The sequence below is a fragment of the Meles meles genome, chromosome 1, assembly GCF_922984935.1.
Source record: "Meles meles chromosome 1, mMelMel3.1 paternal haplotype, whole genome shotgun sequence".
NCBI classification, from domain to species: domain Eukaryota; kingdom Metazoa; phylum Chordata; class Mammalia; order Carnivora; family Mustelidae; genus Meles; species Meles meles.
Genome location: NC_060066.1, coordinates 26,274,004 through 26,290,754, shown reverse-complemented (window position 1 = coordinate 26,290,754; position 16,751 = coordinate 26,274,004). Strand labels below are relative to the sequence as shown.

The 16,751-nt window shown below is 34.4% G+C and overlaps 1 protein-coding gene across 2 annotated transcripts in view; it reads right to left on the bottom strand.

Annotated features, from left to right (window-relative positions):
* CSMD3 (CUB and Sushi multiple domains 3) overlaps nucleotides 1-16,751 on the bottom strand; it is a 1,273,428-nt gene that overhangs the window by 583,787 nt on the left and 672,890 nt on the right. For both annotated transcript variants that reach the window (XM_046025880.1, XM_046025873.1), the window contains one exon: nucleotides 13,457-13,560. In XM_046025880.1, coding sequence (XP_045881836.1) covers nucleotides 13,457-13,560 — 104 coding nt within the window. The remainder of the gene's footprint in view (nucleotides 1-13,456; nucleotides 13,561-16,751) is intronic.

The window sequence follows — 16,751 nt, the reverse complement described above, 5'->3', positions numbered from 1 at the left end:
GTGAGAGCTATCTTATAAGTAAGGTTACAAATTTGTGGGTATGCCATCAGACTAGGTAGAAATGGTTGTTAAACAACAACAACAAAAATACTATTAGGAAATACAATCTCTTAGATCCTGTTTTTTTTGTTGTTGTTGTGGTTGATTTTATCAGATCCTAATGATATTGTTGGTCACAACTGTTCAATGGTAATAGAAGAAGACACGAGGCTTTGACTTGATTTGTCTGATATTCTTGTTCATAATGACAATTTCATAATGTTTGTGGATGGGTCATCTTCTCAGGATAAAAGTGGCCAGCATAAGGCTTTGTATGGTATACCAACTCTTTATAAAATTCTGGAAGCTTCTATTTTGCCTCAAACTAAGTTGGCACAAACAGCCTCATCAATAGCAGTCACGGTAATTGCACCCCCATATAGTATGTGTTTTTGTCTGTCATGCAACAGAACAAATTTAGAAAAAAAAAAGGTTCCTAGTTTGAGGGGAAAGAAAAGTATCTCATGGAAAATTGATAGCTGACTTGTTCAAGGCTGCTCAGATCAGTAATCTCTTGCAGGGCTCACGCAGGCAGAATGAAAACTTCTGAAGGCAATGATTTTGCTGACTGAGCTTCAAAAGCCACTGTTAAATGCGGCAGACTTCAAACTTAGAAGCCTCATATTCAATACAACAAGCAAGTTTTGTTAATTTCCAAAAATATGCTTCCCACACCCCCCACACAAAAAACTGTACAAATGGATTAGAAGAGGAGCTAAGAGAAATTTGACAGAACTATGGGAATTAGCTAACAAAAACACATGCCACAGTCCTTATTTCTTGGTTAGCAATGTTGCATCATCAACAAAAACACCAAAGTAAAAAAGGATTTTTAAAGGCACTAGACTCTTACTACATATACCTAAAAAGTTGAAGTTCTCCAAAACATACTGAAGAGATGAAAAATTTGCCAGTAGAACTCTTCACAGGTTCTCCTAAGGTCTGTGTCGGCAGTTTTCCCCAACCAGCTTCTCTAGAATTTTGGTGGCATTTGGATTTCACAGGATTAATTTCTGAGGAATGTAAGAGGTTTTGTCTAGTTATGGGATTATGATATCCGTATGGTCTGAAGAAGTTGTTTCCCTCTTCAAAATTCAGCATACTTTCTTTTTTTTTTTTTTTAAGATTTTATTTATTTATTTGACAGACAGAGATCACAGGTAGGCAGAGAGGCAGGCAGAGAGAGGAAGGGAAGCAGGCTCGCTGCTGAGCAGAGAGCCCGATCTGGGGTTCGATCCCAGAACCCTGGGATCATGACCTGAGCCGAAGGCAGAGGCTTTAACCCACTGAGCCACCCAGGCGCCCCTTTTTAGTTTTTTTTTTTTTTTAAATGCAGCATACTTTCTTTTTTGTTGTTGTTGTTGTTGTTGTTGTTGTTGTTGTTTCCCTCTTCAGATGCCAATTCTCAAGCGTGGTCAAGTCTTTCTTCAAACATTTTCCACTTAGGGAATACTAGAGCATAATGAATCAGAGAGAGGAAGTTGTCTGATTTCCACTGCCATCTAGTAATAATGCAACTATTTACAGATTCCAGTAAGAACAATCAAACTCATTTGCTGAAATTCAGCAATATATTAGGTGAAACAGTCTAGACCTTTACTGCTAGACTTGTGGAAAATTAGAGCAACCTCTGCAAGCAAGCATAATATTTTCCCTTTGAACTTATATTTGGCAGGCTTATGAATCTGGGTCAGAGATCATGTCCTGTACCCAATTTAACTGAATCCTCTCATAAACATGTCCAATACTTCAAAGAGCTTCTTTCTTCCCCAGAAGTCCTGAGACATAAAGTCATAAGGTAAAGGACCTTGAAGGACCCACCAGAAGTCAGCCACCTCTATTAACCAGGAGATTCTGTCTACTTAAAGTTGTTGTAGAGGAAAGAGAGTCTGATCCTATGCTGGAGGGACTCTTTCAAGTGCTGCTGATCACCTATACAACCATCAAAGTGAAAGGAAAACCCAGGGAGACCCACACTTGCCAAGTGAAGCCAGCAGCCATAAAGGGCTAGGCAGTGGGTCTTACAAAGGAGTTGAAAATCAAATTTTCTAGAGCAACCAAGGATGACACTGAACTCAGCTTAAAAAAGGTATTCTAGCAAACACATGATTTTCATGGACTGCCTTACTATCTTATTCACAGCAGTGTTTTTTCAATTTCTTTTAAAAAAATCACATCATGGAAAAAAAAAAAAACCCAGGTTATTTGTTAAACTATATTTTTCTTTCTGTACTCCCAGTAATATGTTCCACAATCACTATACCCAGACATCTCAAAATTATATTCCCAGGGACCAAGACAGCCTTAATGTTCCCCTGAGCTTAACTAAACTTTGAGAGTCTCCTTCGTGATTACAGGTTCTTATTCTACCTTTCTGAAGAGCCTTTACTTTAGAAAACTTAGAACTCTACATCTTTTCTCTGCACTTCAAGAAGCAAATTTTCTATAACCCAAGAATGTGTTTCTCAAGGAGCTGGGAGCCATCCCTCTGAAATATAATCATGAAAAGAGTTAGCACTCCAAACTCTCTGTCTGTGGACACGCAGGAGCTCAGTTCTGATAGCATCTATTATCAAACGCAGATGACCTATTCACATCAACCAATCTCCCACCTACCCTTCTCCAACACTTTCCCTAAAGTCTAACCCAGCGTGTAAAATCCACCCCGCCTTTTATTTCAGTAGAGTTGAGTTTAATTCCTCTTCCCTTCTGTAATGGTACTGACTCCTATTTCAATAGTCTTGGTCCCTAGTGCAGTAGGAGTCCATAGTCTTGAATAAAGTCTTCCCTAACTGTTTAACTGGTCTGGCATAATTTTTCTGTTATACCAGTCAACACATGATCCAGACTTCTCAGTCCAGCAATCTAATTATTGACAGAGCAAAAAGTGAGATTATCTTCTTAGTAAATTTTAATAATACCAGAGTAAAATAACTAATGCCAATCCAGATACTCACTTTATAATTTTGACATTAAAAAAAAAACAGTTTTGTTAACTTGTTTGACTAGTAGGATGCTGCAGAATGAAATGTATTTAATTAGAAGGCAAACGGAAATCCAGTGTTTACAAATTAAGCTATAGAAGACAGGTTTAATGCCACTTGATTAACTTTGAAATAACAAGTTCTCTTCAGTCCAAGTGTAGATAAACAAAAGTGAATTTCTATTACCCATGGAGATTTAATTGACTGTTATAATAATATAACTATTGATTTTGACCATGCAATACATGGCCTGTAGGCTGGGTTTGTCCCCAAGATTTAAATAGAATCATGTATTACTGAACACTGGAAGTTCAATATGTACCCTTCAACAGGTGCCTCACAATAATACTAGATAATGATTCTGGGTATCTTTGTGTTTCCAGCTGGGAAAAATTATTTGGAAAGATGGAATAATTACTGAAGATCCTAGATTATTTTGTAAATATAGTGTCACTTATGTAATTGGTGAGAACTTAGGAGAAGTTTACTGGAACTCTAAAGAAATAAACTCTTACTGAAAAAATTAGATTCAGGCTCCAGGGTGAAGCTACTCCTTAGGCTTGAATTAGTAAGATTTCATAAGGAGCTATAAAATAATACAATAAACACTGAATCATTTAAAAGTGTAAGCAATATAGGCAACACAGCAATTTGTAAAACTAATGTATGATGAAAGAAAATATTTGACCTTTGCTATCAAGAATTTTCTTTACCCATTCACCATTGGTACAACATATTTAAAGGTTATTCCTCCACAGCTAATATTGTACTGAAATTTTAAATTCATCCTATTGTATTCCTGATAATTGCTTTGCTTTGTATTTTACCATGAATTTGCTGTATATTTAGATGACTGCAAACTGCCCAGAGGAAAGTAGAAACAGCAATTGAGATCATTATAACATTGTAGTTTTATTATAAAGTAGTCACAAAAAGAAAAATTGTAAGTGCAAATACAAATTAAAAAAAAAAAGTTTCAAATTGTCCTTGGTTCCAAAAGGGAAAGAAAACTTTCCTGCTTTTCCATTTCTTTTTATCATTTCCTTTAGAAAACTTAAAATTATAAATGGTTGCTTTCTCGGTGTTTTTCAGGCCTATTTAAATGGTGTAGAAGCTAAAAAAAAAACTCTTCCAGTTTTACACACCAAGAATGTCTTTCATGAAGGCCTTGGAGCCATCTCCATCCTGCTTCTGTGCCTGAGAGTTAAAGCCTAGGTGCCTTGCTCTAGGGTGTAACTTCCAGCTTATCATATGAATAAGAGTTAATTTTGTTTTACTTTTGATAAGGATAATCAACATGTATGTAATAGATTGTATCTGCTTATATAAATAGGTGAGATTATTTTTCTTTTTTTTGCAATCTCTTTAGCAGACTGCATATAATGTATGTTATATTCTAATTTAATGCCTACTTAGGAGTAAAACTGATTCATTCTTTTCTTCTTGTAGTGACGAGGATTCACTTTGTTGATGGTGATTTCATTTTTAATTATATTTTATTAACATTAGTACCTCACTTGAAACCATGCTCTTTGGATGCAGGCTCAGTGGCTAATGTCCTTCCAACAGCCTCTCATGCACTTTAGTTTAGACTCAAATTGAAATTTCACCTACTTTGGACAACTTTCTATTCAATTCCCATCCCTGACAGTAAAGGGTGTTTTCTAATCATGGAGGAGGGAGTCCCACATTATTTCAAATGAGTATTCAAATGACTTTAGTATGGTTTTGTTTGCTTGTTTGTTTGTTTATTTTTAGGGAGAGAGAGCATGTGGGAGAAGGGGGCAGAGGGAAACAGAGAGAATCTTAAGCAGGATCCATGTCCAGCACCGAGCCCAGTGCAGGGCTTGATCTCACAACCCTAAGATCATGACCTGAGGTGAAATCAAGATTTGGATGCTAACTGACTGAGCCATCCAGGTGCTCCAGTTTTAGTGTGCTTTTAAAATGTATTTTTGAACCTGTTAGCTATAAACTTAAAAAGAGAAACTTCTTCAATACATGTTTGTTAATAGCCTGAATAACCCCAGAGTTCAGTACACATTCTAATTTTCCTAGTTTGCCCCTTCATGCTAGAATAAAAGTGTAAAAGCCCTAAATAAGTACACTCAGAAATATTTCTGAAGCACTCAAATACAATATGAAATAAAGGATGGAAACTATAAAATTTCTATTAGGATCAATGTTTGGTTTTTTTTTATAATCACTCTAGACATACGGGTGTATCCATTACAGATAATAGCTATTTTCCTACATTCCAAAATATTTTTTGCAGCATAGACATATGTAACATTTGTTTTTTATGGAAATATATTTAATATTTATTCTTCTAGTGTAGTATTATCAAGGATGGTTTATATGTTCATTTTGGATACGTGAAATTCACTAAATATGATCATGGCTGCAAAACATTAGATTTAAAAAAAAATTTTTTTTTAAATGTAACCTTGAAATACCACCAGCTGAGTGACATCAGAAAGCAGTGTTGCCTCACATCCATTAGCATGGTTATTATCAAAAAGACAAAAAAGTAACACATCTTGTGTTACATCTTGTTCTCTTTGTGGAGAAAAAGAAACTCTTGTATACCACTGGTAGAAAGGTAAACTGGTACAGTCACTACAAAACAGTATGAAGGCTTTTCAAGAAATTAAAATAGAACTACCAAGTACCAACAATCCCACTTTCAGGTACATATTCAAAGGAAATGAAATCACTATCTCCAAGAGAATCTATACTGCCATGTTCACTGCAGCATTATCCACAACAGCCAAGATGTAGAAACAACCTAAGTGTCTATTAGCCAATGAATGAATCAAGAAAATGTGGCATATTCTACAGTGGAATATTATTCAGCCTTTAAAAAGAAGGAAATCCTGTCATTTGCAACAAGAAGAATGAAACTGGAGGACCTTAGGCTAAGTGAAAAAGAAAACCAGACAGAAAAAGACAAATACTATATCTTACATGTATATGTATCACTTACATGTGATACACAAGGTATCACTTACATGTGAAATCTTTTTTCAAAAAAGTCAAACTGATAAAAACAGAGAGTAGAAAAATGTCTGCCAGGTGTTGGGAAGCAGGGGAAATAGAGGTTGGTGAAAGGGTATGATTTTCAGTTACAAAATAAGTTCTGAGATCTAATGTGCAACATGGTTACTATGGTTGATAATGCTCTATTTTTGTCTTGTATAATTGAAATTTGCTAAGAATAGAACTTAAATGTTCTCATAAAAGAAAAATGTGTGAAGTGATGGAAGGATGAACTAACTCAATGAGGAAAATCCTTTCACTATATATATATATGTTCACATGTTTGTTAATAGGCTGAATAACCCCATTTTTAATATATATATATATATATAATATATATGATATATATGACATATATGTGTATATATATATGATATAAAATATATCAAATCATCAAGTATATGCCTTTAATATTTAACACTTTTATTTGTCAGTTATATCTCAATAAACCTGAGAAAAATAAAAAGGAAGAAAAGTGGATCAACATATTGGAATAATAATATTTCTTTAAAAATAATAATACATGGAGTACTAGGAATAACAGAACTTCTAAATGTTAGCTCATGTAGGTAACTGAGTAATCCATAATTGTGACATTTATTTCATTCGTGGATTTAAGTTTCAGAAGTTCTTATTGGCTAATTCAAATGTATGAGGTGTATGAGGGTATCTGTCACAGTTCTCACTTCATACACAATATTTCTGTAGCAATATTTGTTTTTAGGAAAGAGAATGTGAAGATGAAGACCTCAGCACTTATATCTTTGTGTTCAGCTGTGTGCGCCATCCTTCATTTATACTTTTAGCACTCTAACAAGGGGCAGTCTTTAATATTTGCTATTAGTGGGAGGAAATCCAGTTGATTTAGATACCCTTTTTATATTTTATTTCATTTTTTTTACAACCACTTTTGAAATGCCTACCATAGTACAAATATTTCTGATTAAAAGGATAGGAACATTAACTAGAAGACTTTATTTTAGACAATTCAATCCATGCAAAAATAAATACACAAACCAAAGCAAACAATAGCAAACTGACTTTTTCTTCAGTAAAATTGTCAGTGTTTTCATAATAGAAAGATGTAGCTACAACCACAATGAAGAAAGGATGAAGAACCATAAAAGTAAGCTATCTCTATATTTAATAATTTGCTTCTAGAAATCAACATGTCAAGAGACTATTTTCATATTGTGGCCTAAATAATTCTTAGGGTTTTATATTTACTATTGGCATATATTTACTATTGCCCAACAGCAAGTCATTTTCATGAGTATGCATTAAATCTTCTCCACAGGACTAAATAATGTGTGTCTGACACTGTGATCTTGGACTTCCAACTTTCAGAACTGTGAGAAATAAATTTCTGTTGCTGATAAACCACCAAGCTATGGTATTTTTGTGACAGCAGCCCAAGTGAACTAAGGCATGTCTGCACAGTATGTCCTTGCCAATGTCTGCAAAGATACCTTCTCTGTTCACATGTCTCAGTAAGTGCCTTGATGCAGAGTAACTTTGCCTCTCCCACTATAATTCATGCAATACCTAGCAGTGTTAACACAGGCTCTGTGTTAGGTATTTTGGGAAACCCGAGATGAGTAAAAGATAGTTACTGTTCTCAAGGAACTTAAAATGATGGTGAGCATGTGTGAGTGAGTGAGCGAGTATGTGCGCGTGGTGGAAGAAGGCGAGTGGAGTAAGAAGCAGAGTAAATAGCGAGAAGAAAAGGGTTTTTTTATTCCTTGTTTTTAATAACTCTAAGATAAGGGATGCAGAATTTTGCTCACTGCTCAATTTTCTAAGCACTTTTTATTTATACCGTGGTCAGCATTCTCTTAAAAAAATATTATCTCGTTGCTGTATTTAGTATATTCCCTTCTTTCATTAGCCCGTGGTGTTTTTGGTATTTAGGTTTTTTCATTATTAGGAGAGGGAAATACAAAAGCAAATTTGGGAAGGTACAATTCCCTGGATGTAGAAGAGTTTGCTCAAGGCAAATATCATGTATAGTGATCTGATACCAAGAAGAGTGGAGCCTAGATTTTTACAGAGTGAATCGCTGAGTAGTTTTAAAAAACAAAACAAAACAAAAAAAACAAACCCTTGGACAAAGTAGCTTGTCAAAACATAAAGACTAATGAGCTGAGAAAAATAACAATAATCTATAAGTATAACAAAGCTATCTTATCTAAAAAAGCTAATATATTTATTAAAATATTAAAATAACTATAATATCTATTTAAAAACTATATTAACAGAAGTGTGGGTGTATGTGTGGGTGTATTTAAAATTTAAAAAAAAAAAAAAAGAAAAGAGAGAGAGAGAGAGTTCCCAGGGAGGGTATTGCTAGTCATTATCAACTTATAACTGAGAAGGAAATTTTATACTGTACATTGATTTTATAGGAGAAATTAGAATTTCAAAGTAAGAGAATTAGCTATGTTTAGATACCCAAAACAACATTTCTCCCCTTAAGATACTAGTTCAAATACAATGTCATCCAATCAATATCAGTGCATATTCATAAAATTTCCAGAGGTATCTTAGGAGTAGAAGACTTTTTTTTTTTCACCTCGTCTTTTATTTTGCAAGTTTTCACCTAATTAATCTTAACAGTGTCACCACAAATTCAATAAGGAAACAGCAAAGCATGTGAGAGAAAAGGCAAGAAAACAAAGAGAATCACATGCTTGATCAAATGCCTAACCATCTTCCTTTGATGCTACAAGAAGGTTGGACAAATAATCAACATCCTCTCCTTTTTTATGCAGATGAAATGAGGGTTGGAGGTGAATTCAATGCCAGTAACTGCATTATCATCACTCTTAGCTCTCTCAAATTTATTACATCCATTTTCAGTATCAGGTGAATTTACACATAAGTGTGAAAAAGCACATGGAAAACAATCTGGAGAAACTTAATGTTACTTGAACAGCCTTTAAAAGAGAATAGCATGATTGTTTAAATCAATTACCTGAATTTTTATCAGTTGGCTAAGTTCAAACTCTCAGATCTTTGACACTTGTCACTATAATTCCATGCAGTTGTCAGGAATAAAAAATACTATTTCACAAAAGAAAAAAAATGTCCTCCAAGTAGTTCCAATGGAGAGAAAATGAATGAAAAACAGACACAAGAGTATAAATGGGCAATTTGATTATAAGACAGCAAACAGCAGAAGTAACACATCTCTGAATTGTCAATTTAGGTTTGCAACTTAAGTTTGCAGTATTTCAGGAATTTTCATCTGATAAAACTGTATGGAGAACTTCATATTACATATGGTGTCCAATTACAATGCATTCTCTATTACTTAATAATTTCATTGCTGATAACGTCATCATATTTCTTTGGGGCCAAAGTCTCAAGGTAAAGAGACGTAGCATACTTAAATTATTTTTAAGTTACTGTATTGCAAAAACTAAATGCTTTGTACTTCAGAGAAAGTAATTACAAGAATGGTTTTTAAACACCTTTCATAATTAGTCTTTTTATGGAGGATTATTTTAACTATTGAACATGTTGTGACTTTATGTACTATATATATTTTTTATGGAATAGAATAGGACAATTGACTTTACTTTTTAGAACTTAAATATTAAAAGAAAATGAGAAACAAAAACACTATATATTTCTAATGCTTAATTTAATCCTATGACCTAAACAAAATAGGTTGGTATGTTTCATATCTGACTAAGTACTTACCAAAGTGATGTGTTCTGTGTTTATTGAGAACTTATAAAATTGATATAAGCTGAATTCATCCTCTTATAAGATAATTTAAAATGATATTACATAGTTTTCTGTTAAATGCATGCCTTTTTATTTATTTTTTTACTACATTTTTTAACTTTTAACTATCACATCTCTTAAAATGAATTTATTTATGAAAATAGTTTTGGTGCCAAAAGTTACTTACTAGCCTATAAATCAAACATAAAAATCAAAAAGGAATTCATAGACTAATAAACATTGCTAACTAAGGTGTCCAGATGGAGACTAGTTTTACCTGTTAGAAGAGCATCATTTAAAATAAATTCTTTTCGACTGGGGTTTTAAAATTTAAAATTCTTGACAATTTATCATGCCACGTACATAATATTGTTTTTAAACCTGAGCAAGAGGACCCCTTTTCTAATCTCTTCCCCATGGAGGGTCTCCCTCTGAACTTTCCTTAACTCTTCCCCAGGGAGCTGATGCACCTGCTGGTGCCTGCCTCCCTCCCGGCTTCTTCCAGATCCTAGGCTACTTTCCAGCCCACAGTGCCATCAGTGCAGGAATTGAGAGTAAGCCTTTCAAACTTCTAGAGTAATTTGAAAGCAATTGTGTGTGTGGTGAATCTCATAATCTAAAAATAATGGGATTGTACTCATATATGTTTTTATTTCATTTTTCTAGGAATTTATTTTCCCTTCCCTTTACAAAAGTATCAGTGCAAGATGGATTGGAAATGAAAACAAATCTACTTTACAGTTTATTTGAGAAGTGTTGTCCTACAACTCACTAGCACCAGGTACCATGGATTTGCCTGCTACCTGGACCCACATTAACCTCCTTTCCACATGCATATTTCCAGGGCCAGGGACATAGGACCCTTATGTGCACCCTTGGGCAGTGGACAGTATTTGCAGGGGGGGATATGGGGACTTCAAATGTTTAGGCTGGGAAGTCCACAGCTTGGTGAAGGATGGAGCTGAGGTTGGTGAGAGTGGGTGGCAGCTGTAGGCTGGGGCTAGGAATACATTTGCCCCATGACTTCATGTCCCTGTAAGGAAACCACACAATTCCTAGAATTCTAAATGCAAACTTGTCTTTTCAGATAGTCATACAAGTGCGTTTGTCAAGGTAGGAGAATGGAACATACTATATTTAATGACATGTAGCTTTCATATATAACTTCTAATATTTAGATATATGATACATGAGTTTGCATTTATTTGCTTTCTTACCCTGGGCCCTGCAAACGTCCAAATGGGCGGTCCTAAAGTTGGGAAAGTTAACCTTGAGAAATAGGCTTCAGATTCACTCAAATTTAGATCAGCTTCTCTGGTTGATACAAATCCAGTTAAGTTCTATTATTACAGAATCTTAGAGTTCAAAGGAACTTCTGATCTAATTCTAGCACTGTAAAATCTCTGTTAGTGAGTCAGCCGGCTTTCATTTGAACACCTCCAGAAGTAGGTGCTACCTAAGTTCTGTTTCAGTCATCCTTACTCAGGAAAAGGGTTATATTTTCAGAGAAGTGCAATTTTGTTTCTCGGGGAGGAAAGCAAGTTTGAGAAACACTTTCTGGTTACAGACAGAGGAATATGGATGAAAAATGGGAACCACATAAACTTTTCAAAATTAATATAACTTCTCAGAGTGAGGGAAATATAACAACAAAGTAGAATGACTACACAAAAAAGGGACAGTATAAAAAGAGGAATATGAGAAGAGGGAAAAAAATATATAACTTTTTCTTCTTTTTCCTACCAGCAACAGAAGGAAACGCATGTTAGTCTGTGACATACAGCTATTTCCATTTGACTATCTGGTTTATAAAGGCACTACCCATCCATACATTTGTTCTCTATAGGGTCTTTTGTTGTCCAGCTAATTTGGGGATTCTCTTCTTCAAAAAATCAACTGTAAGCCTTTTTTTTTTTTTTCACTTAATTATCCCATGCTTCTCACCTCATCCACTATTTGATTTCATGCATTCAATACAGGATTTTAAAAATTAATTTAAAAATCTCCCCATCCCTGTCTTCCAATATAAAATGAAATAAGGGCATCATATGCACTTGACAATTAAAATTTTGAAGTGAGCAGCAAAACCACTAATAATTTTTTTTTTCTTTTTGCAACTGAGGTCAAATGGGGACGGTAGGTATGCAGAAAATGGAGGAGTGTGGTGAGAGATAGTGGTGGCAGTGTGTGAAGGTGGGAAGGGCATTATGGGGGGTGGGGTGGGAAACAAGGCGTAACGCCCCCCCCCCCACACTGCCTAGAGCAGTGTTCTGGATTTAGACAGAGTGTGTGTCTCTTGATTAAGGAGGAATTAATTTTTCTTTAGATGTATGGCTGTATTTAAAATTCTTTTTTCTCTCAGTATCTAAAAGTTGTAAAGGTATTGCCCTATTTTTTCTTATTTTGAGTTTTATAAGAAAAATTAGATCCGGGTACCTGGGTGGCTCACTGGGTTAAAGCCTCTGCCTTCAGCTCAGGTCATGATCCCAGGGTCCTGGGATCGAGGCCTGCATGGGGCTCTCTGCTCAGCAGGGAGCCTGTTTCCCCCTCTCTCTCTGCCTGCCTCTCTGCCTACTTGTGATCTCTCTCTCTCTGTGTCAAATAAATAAATAAAATCTTTAAAAGAATAAGAAAAGAAAAATTAGATCCATATCAATACAATAAGGTCTGGATCTGAATAATGTGTGTATGTGTATGCACATGCACACTTGCTACTCTCACAGCCTTAGGGTGTTTTAAACATAGTGTATTTTATTTTTTTTCTTCTCTTTCCTAGCCCTCCCACATTCTCACTAGGGGGACCAATTTAGATCTATTGATTGAACAGTCTAAAAGGTAATGCTCACAGAATGAAGCTTTAATTTTTATTCCCACTGGAGATGAAATACTCAGTGTGAACTTCAATTTGATGGTTTAGGGAAATCCATTGTGTTCATGAAGTCTGAACTGAAAATCAATAGCTATGAAAGGAATTCTGAGAGAAAGTGAATCCTAAGTTTTTGAGGTTCAAAGGAGAAAACACAATATAGTCTCCCCAAAATATTTTCCATGCCACTATCAGGGGTAGATTATTGGGATGAATAGCCCAGGGACTGGGGAATAGATAAATTCCTACCATTTCCTGTTTTTCGATACATGATCACTGTTTCAGCCCACATCAAAACCCTCAGTTGCTCTACTTCAGCTATTTCAAATCTAAACTTCAGATCTCAATGGCTAGGTATAATTTTATAGCCAATACGTGAACAGGACCCACCAGTCTGCAGTACCGGTATCAGAGTCCCCTGGGATCCATTTTATACTTTTGTTTTTCTTTCCATTTTTAAACTCTAAGGGCAAGGGTATTTTCCAAAATAAACCCTAATCAGCCACTCTGCAATTTTACTGTGAGCTTCCATTTCTGACAGGCTTCTGTTTGCCAGCGGAGTCTAGAAAATTCTGTTTGGATCCAGTACCTTAAACCTCACTGAAGAAGAACTAATAAATACTATATGTAGGTTGATGGTAATAACCAATTTACTATGCTTCTTCTGTTAGTAGTAGTGGAAGGGACCAACAAAAAAGAAAAAAGAAAAGAAAAGAAATAAAGAAAGAAGAAAAAAAGGGTAACATTTAATAAAGACCTGATAGGCAAAGTCAAGAATGAGATGGTGAGCACTTACACTTGGAGTACTGTCCTGGGGTCTCCAACTTCACCTCCATCACCAATGGTCAATGTATCATAGCCAATCTCCAGATCAAATTCTTCAAAATTTATCTGTATGACCTAGCAAGAAACAAACAAACATCTCAACTATATTGCAATATGTAATAAAAATAAAAATTTGGGCAAAGAAACATTGAAAATGCATATCAGATTCATTGTATTTATCCATATAGATACCATGGGAGCAGACCATGTCAGACTATCCCTAAAATCCAATTATTATAATTTTCATGATTTTTATTTGCTCTAATATATCTTCTATAATAATTTTTCAATGAAATGGCATGGCTTCTGTTTATAGGAAACTCTTATTTGAAGCATGATTAATGCAAATCTACTTTGAGAAGTCTTTATAAAAAGTACATGTAGGTGGAGAGTGGTTTTCCATACATTTGCATATATTTTTATAAAACTAACATGGAAAAACACAGAGTGTGCTATTTCCATTAAATAGTAAAGCTTAAAAAAAAACATTAGAGCTAAATTTGAATCTGAATTACCAGATTTAAAGGTATTGGATTTACTTTTGTGTATCTTTTGGTAACAGAATCCCTCAAATGATTATAACATGCTAGCAAAACTGGGAGCAAATTATACCACAATAAGTAACTTAGTATTATTTCTTACTAACACATACTTACGCATTCATACATTGTTTATACATTTATGCAAAAATTCATATTTAATAAAATTGTAATTCTTAAATTAAGAACCTAATATGATATTAAATAATAATGTAATTAAGAATCAGTACAGGAAGAAATTACATAAATACTGTCATATGCAATCATGCCTTGAGCAAAAAATAGTTAATAATAAAATAATATTCATTATTTTAGATTAAAAAAATGAATGCCCAAGGTCACCAATTTTAGTAAAGAATAAATTAAAAAGGCATCTCTCTAATAATTTTCATAGCTATTTGTTACCTTGGTAATATAAAGAGATATTCTAAAAAAATAACCAATTTTATATTCTGGCTTTTTTAAGCTTTATAACATTTTTTTTTTATTATGACACCTCTTGTTTTTTAAATGGTTTTATATTATATATAGAAAGTTACACACAGATACTCTCAATTGATAATTGTCTGTCATTAGAGATTTAGGTTGCTTTTACTTTTTGTTCTAATAAAAAACATGGTTATGAATACTATTAAACAGTTTCTAGCTCAAATGTATTTATGTTATATGCTTAGAATTGTAATTTCTCAAAAACAAGCAAAAACTTAATTTCATGATATTGTGCCATAAGGTTTTCCAAAATTATTTTACTAGCTTAAATACTTACAACTTCTGCACATTAGATTTCATTATTTCTACCAACGTAGAGAGTGTGTAAAGTGATCTTTTGTATTTTCCTAACAATTAAGCTGTATATATTTTTATATGTATGTCATTTATGTCTCCGTTTCTGTGACATGACTTTGTATTTTGACTATTTTTCACTTGACAGCTTGTTTATTTATTTATTTAATTTTTTTGGAAGGAGGGGCAGAGAAAGAGGGGGAGAGAGAGAATACTAAGCTAGTCCCATGCCCAGTGTGGAGCCTGACATAGTACCTGATCTCACAACAATGAGATCATGACCTGACCCTAAAAAATGAGTTAAATTCTTAACTAACTGAGCCACACAGGCGCCCCTGGACTGCTTGTTATTGATTGCATAATTCTTTATCAGTGATTCCCAACATGTTTCCTTTATAGTGCACATAGGAAAGAGTAATATTTAAGACACATTGAGGTAAACAGATGAGGCTGCTTGCAATGAAAATTTTTTACCCAGGCCCTACTCTGTCTCACAGAGAGCTAAGATCAATATCTTCATTCTAACTATAATTCATTCATAATACACTGTTCATAATACACCACTGAGTCTGACTCACTAGTCGAGGTCAGCTTTATATATTCTGGATACTAATCTATTACATGTTATGTGAGTTGCAGTATCTTCTTCAAGTTGATAGCTTGCTTTTTTGCTTTCTTTTTTAAAATCTTTTGATAAGAAGGAATTACTAATTTTACTGAAGTGAACTTTTAATAAATATTTTATAAGTAACACTTCTGCATTACCTATTTTCTTCAAATTTTTATTTTTGAGGAACTGATTTTCATAAAGTGTGTGAAATAGAGACATAAACAATAACAGTAAACTAGCAGAGATCCCCCTTTTCAAAGCTTCAATATAAATAAGCAGTTGTCTCAATATTACTTGAGTAAATAGACTCTTTTCCCCAATGATTGCATGTCAGACTGACATATCTCAAGAGTCTATATATGAGAATGTTGGTTTGGGAGCTATAGATTGCATTCTTTGATCAGTTTGTGTGTCCCTGAACTAACAGAAATTGGCTTGTTATTACTATAAAATAAGACTATCCTGAGTCAGTTATTCCATTTTTCTAAACACATTTTGAAAACCACTTTTTATTATTTTTCGTTATTTTTTTTGAAAGATTTATTTAGTTATGAGAGAGAGAGCACATGAGTGGGGGAAGAGGCAAAGAAAGAGAATCCCAAGCAGACTCCCCATTGAGTGTGGAGCCTGATGCAAGTCTTGAGCTCACCACCCTGAGATCATGGTCTGAGATGAAATGAACAGTTGGCAGCTGAAGTGACAGAGCCACCCTTGTGCCCTATTTTTTTTTTTGTCATTTCAAATGGTATATATCTTTATATTTTTACCTTTTCACTATTTGTATATAGACAGGAAATTTATTTTTGCTTATTGAGCTTACATTTAGGTAACTTTCCTACACTATTATTTATAGGTTATTTTTAGTTTTGTATATAACAAGCATATCTTCTGTAAATGACAATTTATATTCTTATCTATCCTATTTATATATTATAGAGAGAGGCAGAGAGTATGGGAGGGGTGGTGAGGGTGGGGCAGAGGAACAAGGAGTCTTAAGCCCACTTCTATGGAACCCAACACCTGTGTTTGGGTTGAGTTCCAAACTCAATCAGGACCTGAACGGAAACCAAGAGTAGGTGGGTTAACCAACTATGCCACACAGGTACTGTTCCTGTTTCTCCCTTTCTTTTATCTTTTTTTTTTCCCAAATTTTAAATTCAATTAGCCAACATATAGAACATCATTAGTTTCAATTGTAGAGTTCAATAATTCATCAGTTGCATATAACACCCAGTGCTCATCACATCATGTGCCCTCCTTAATGCCCATCACCCATCACCCTGTTACCCCATTCCCCCACCTGCCTCCCCTCCAGAAACCCTCAGTTTCTTTCC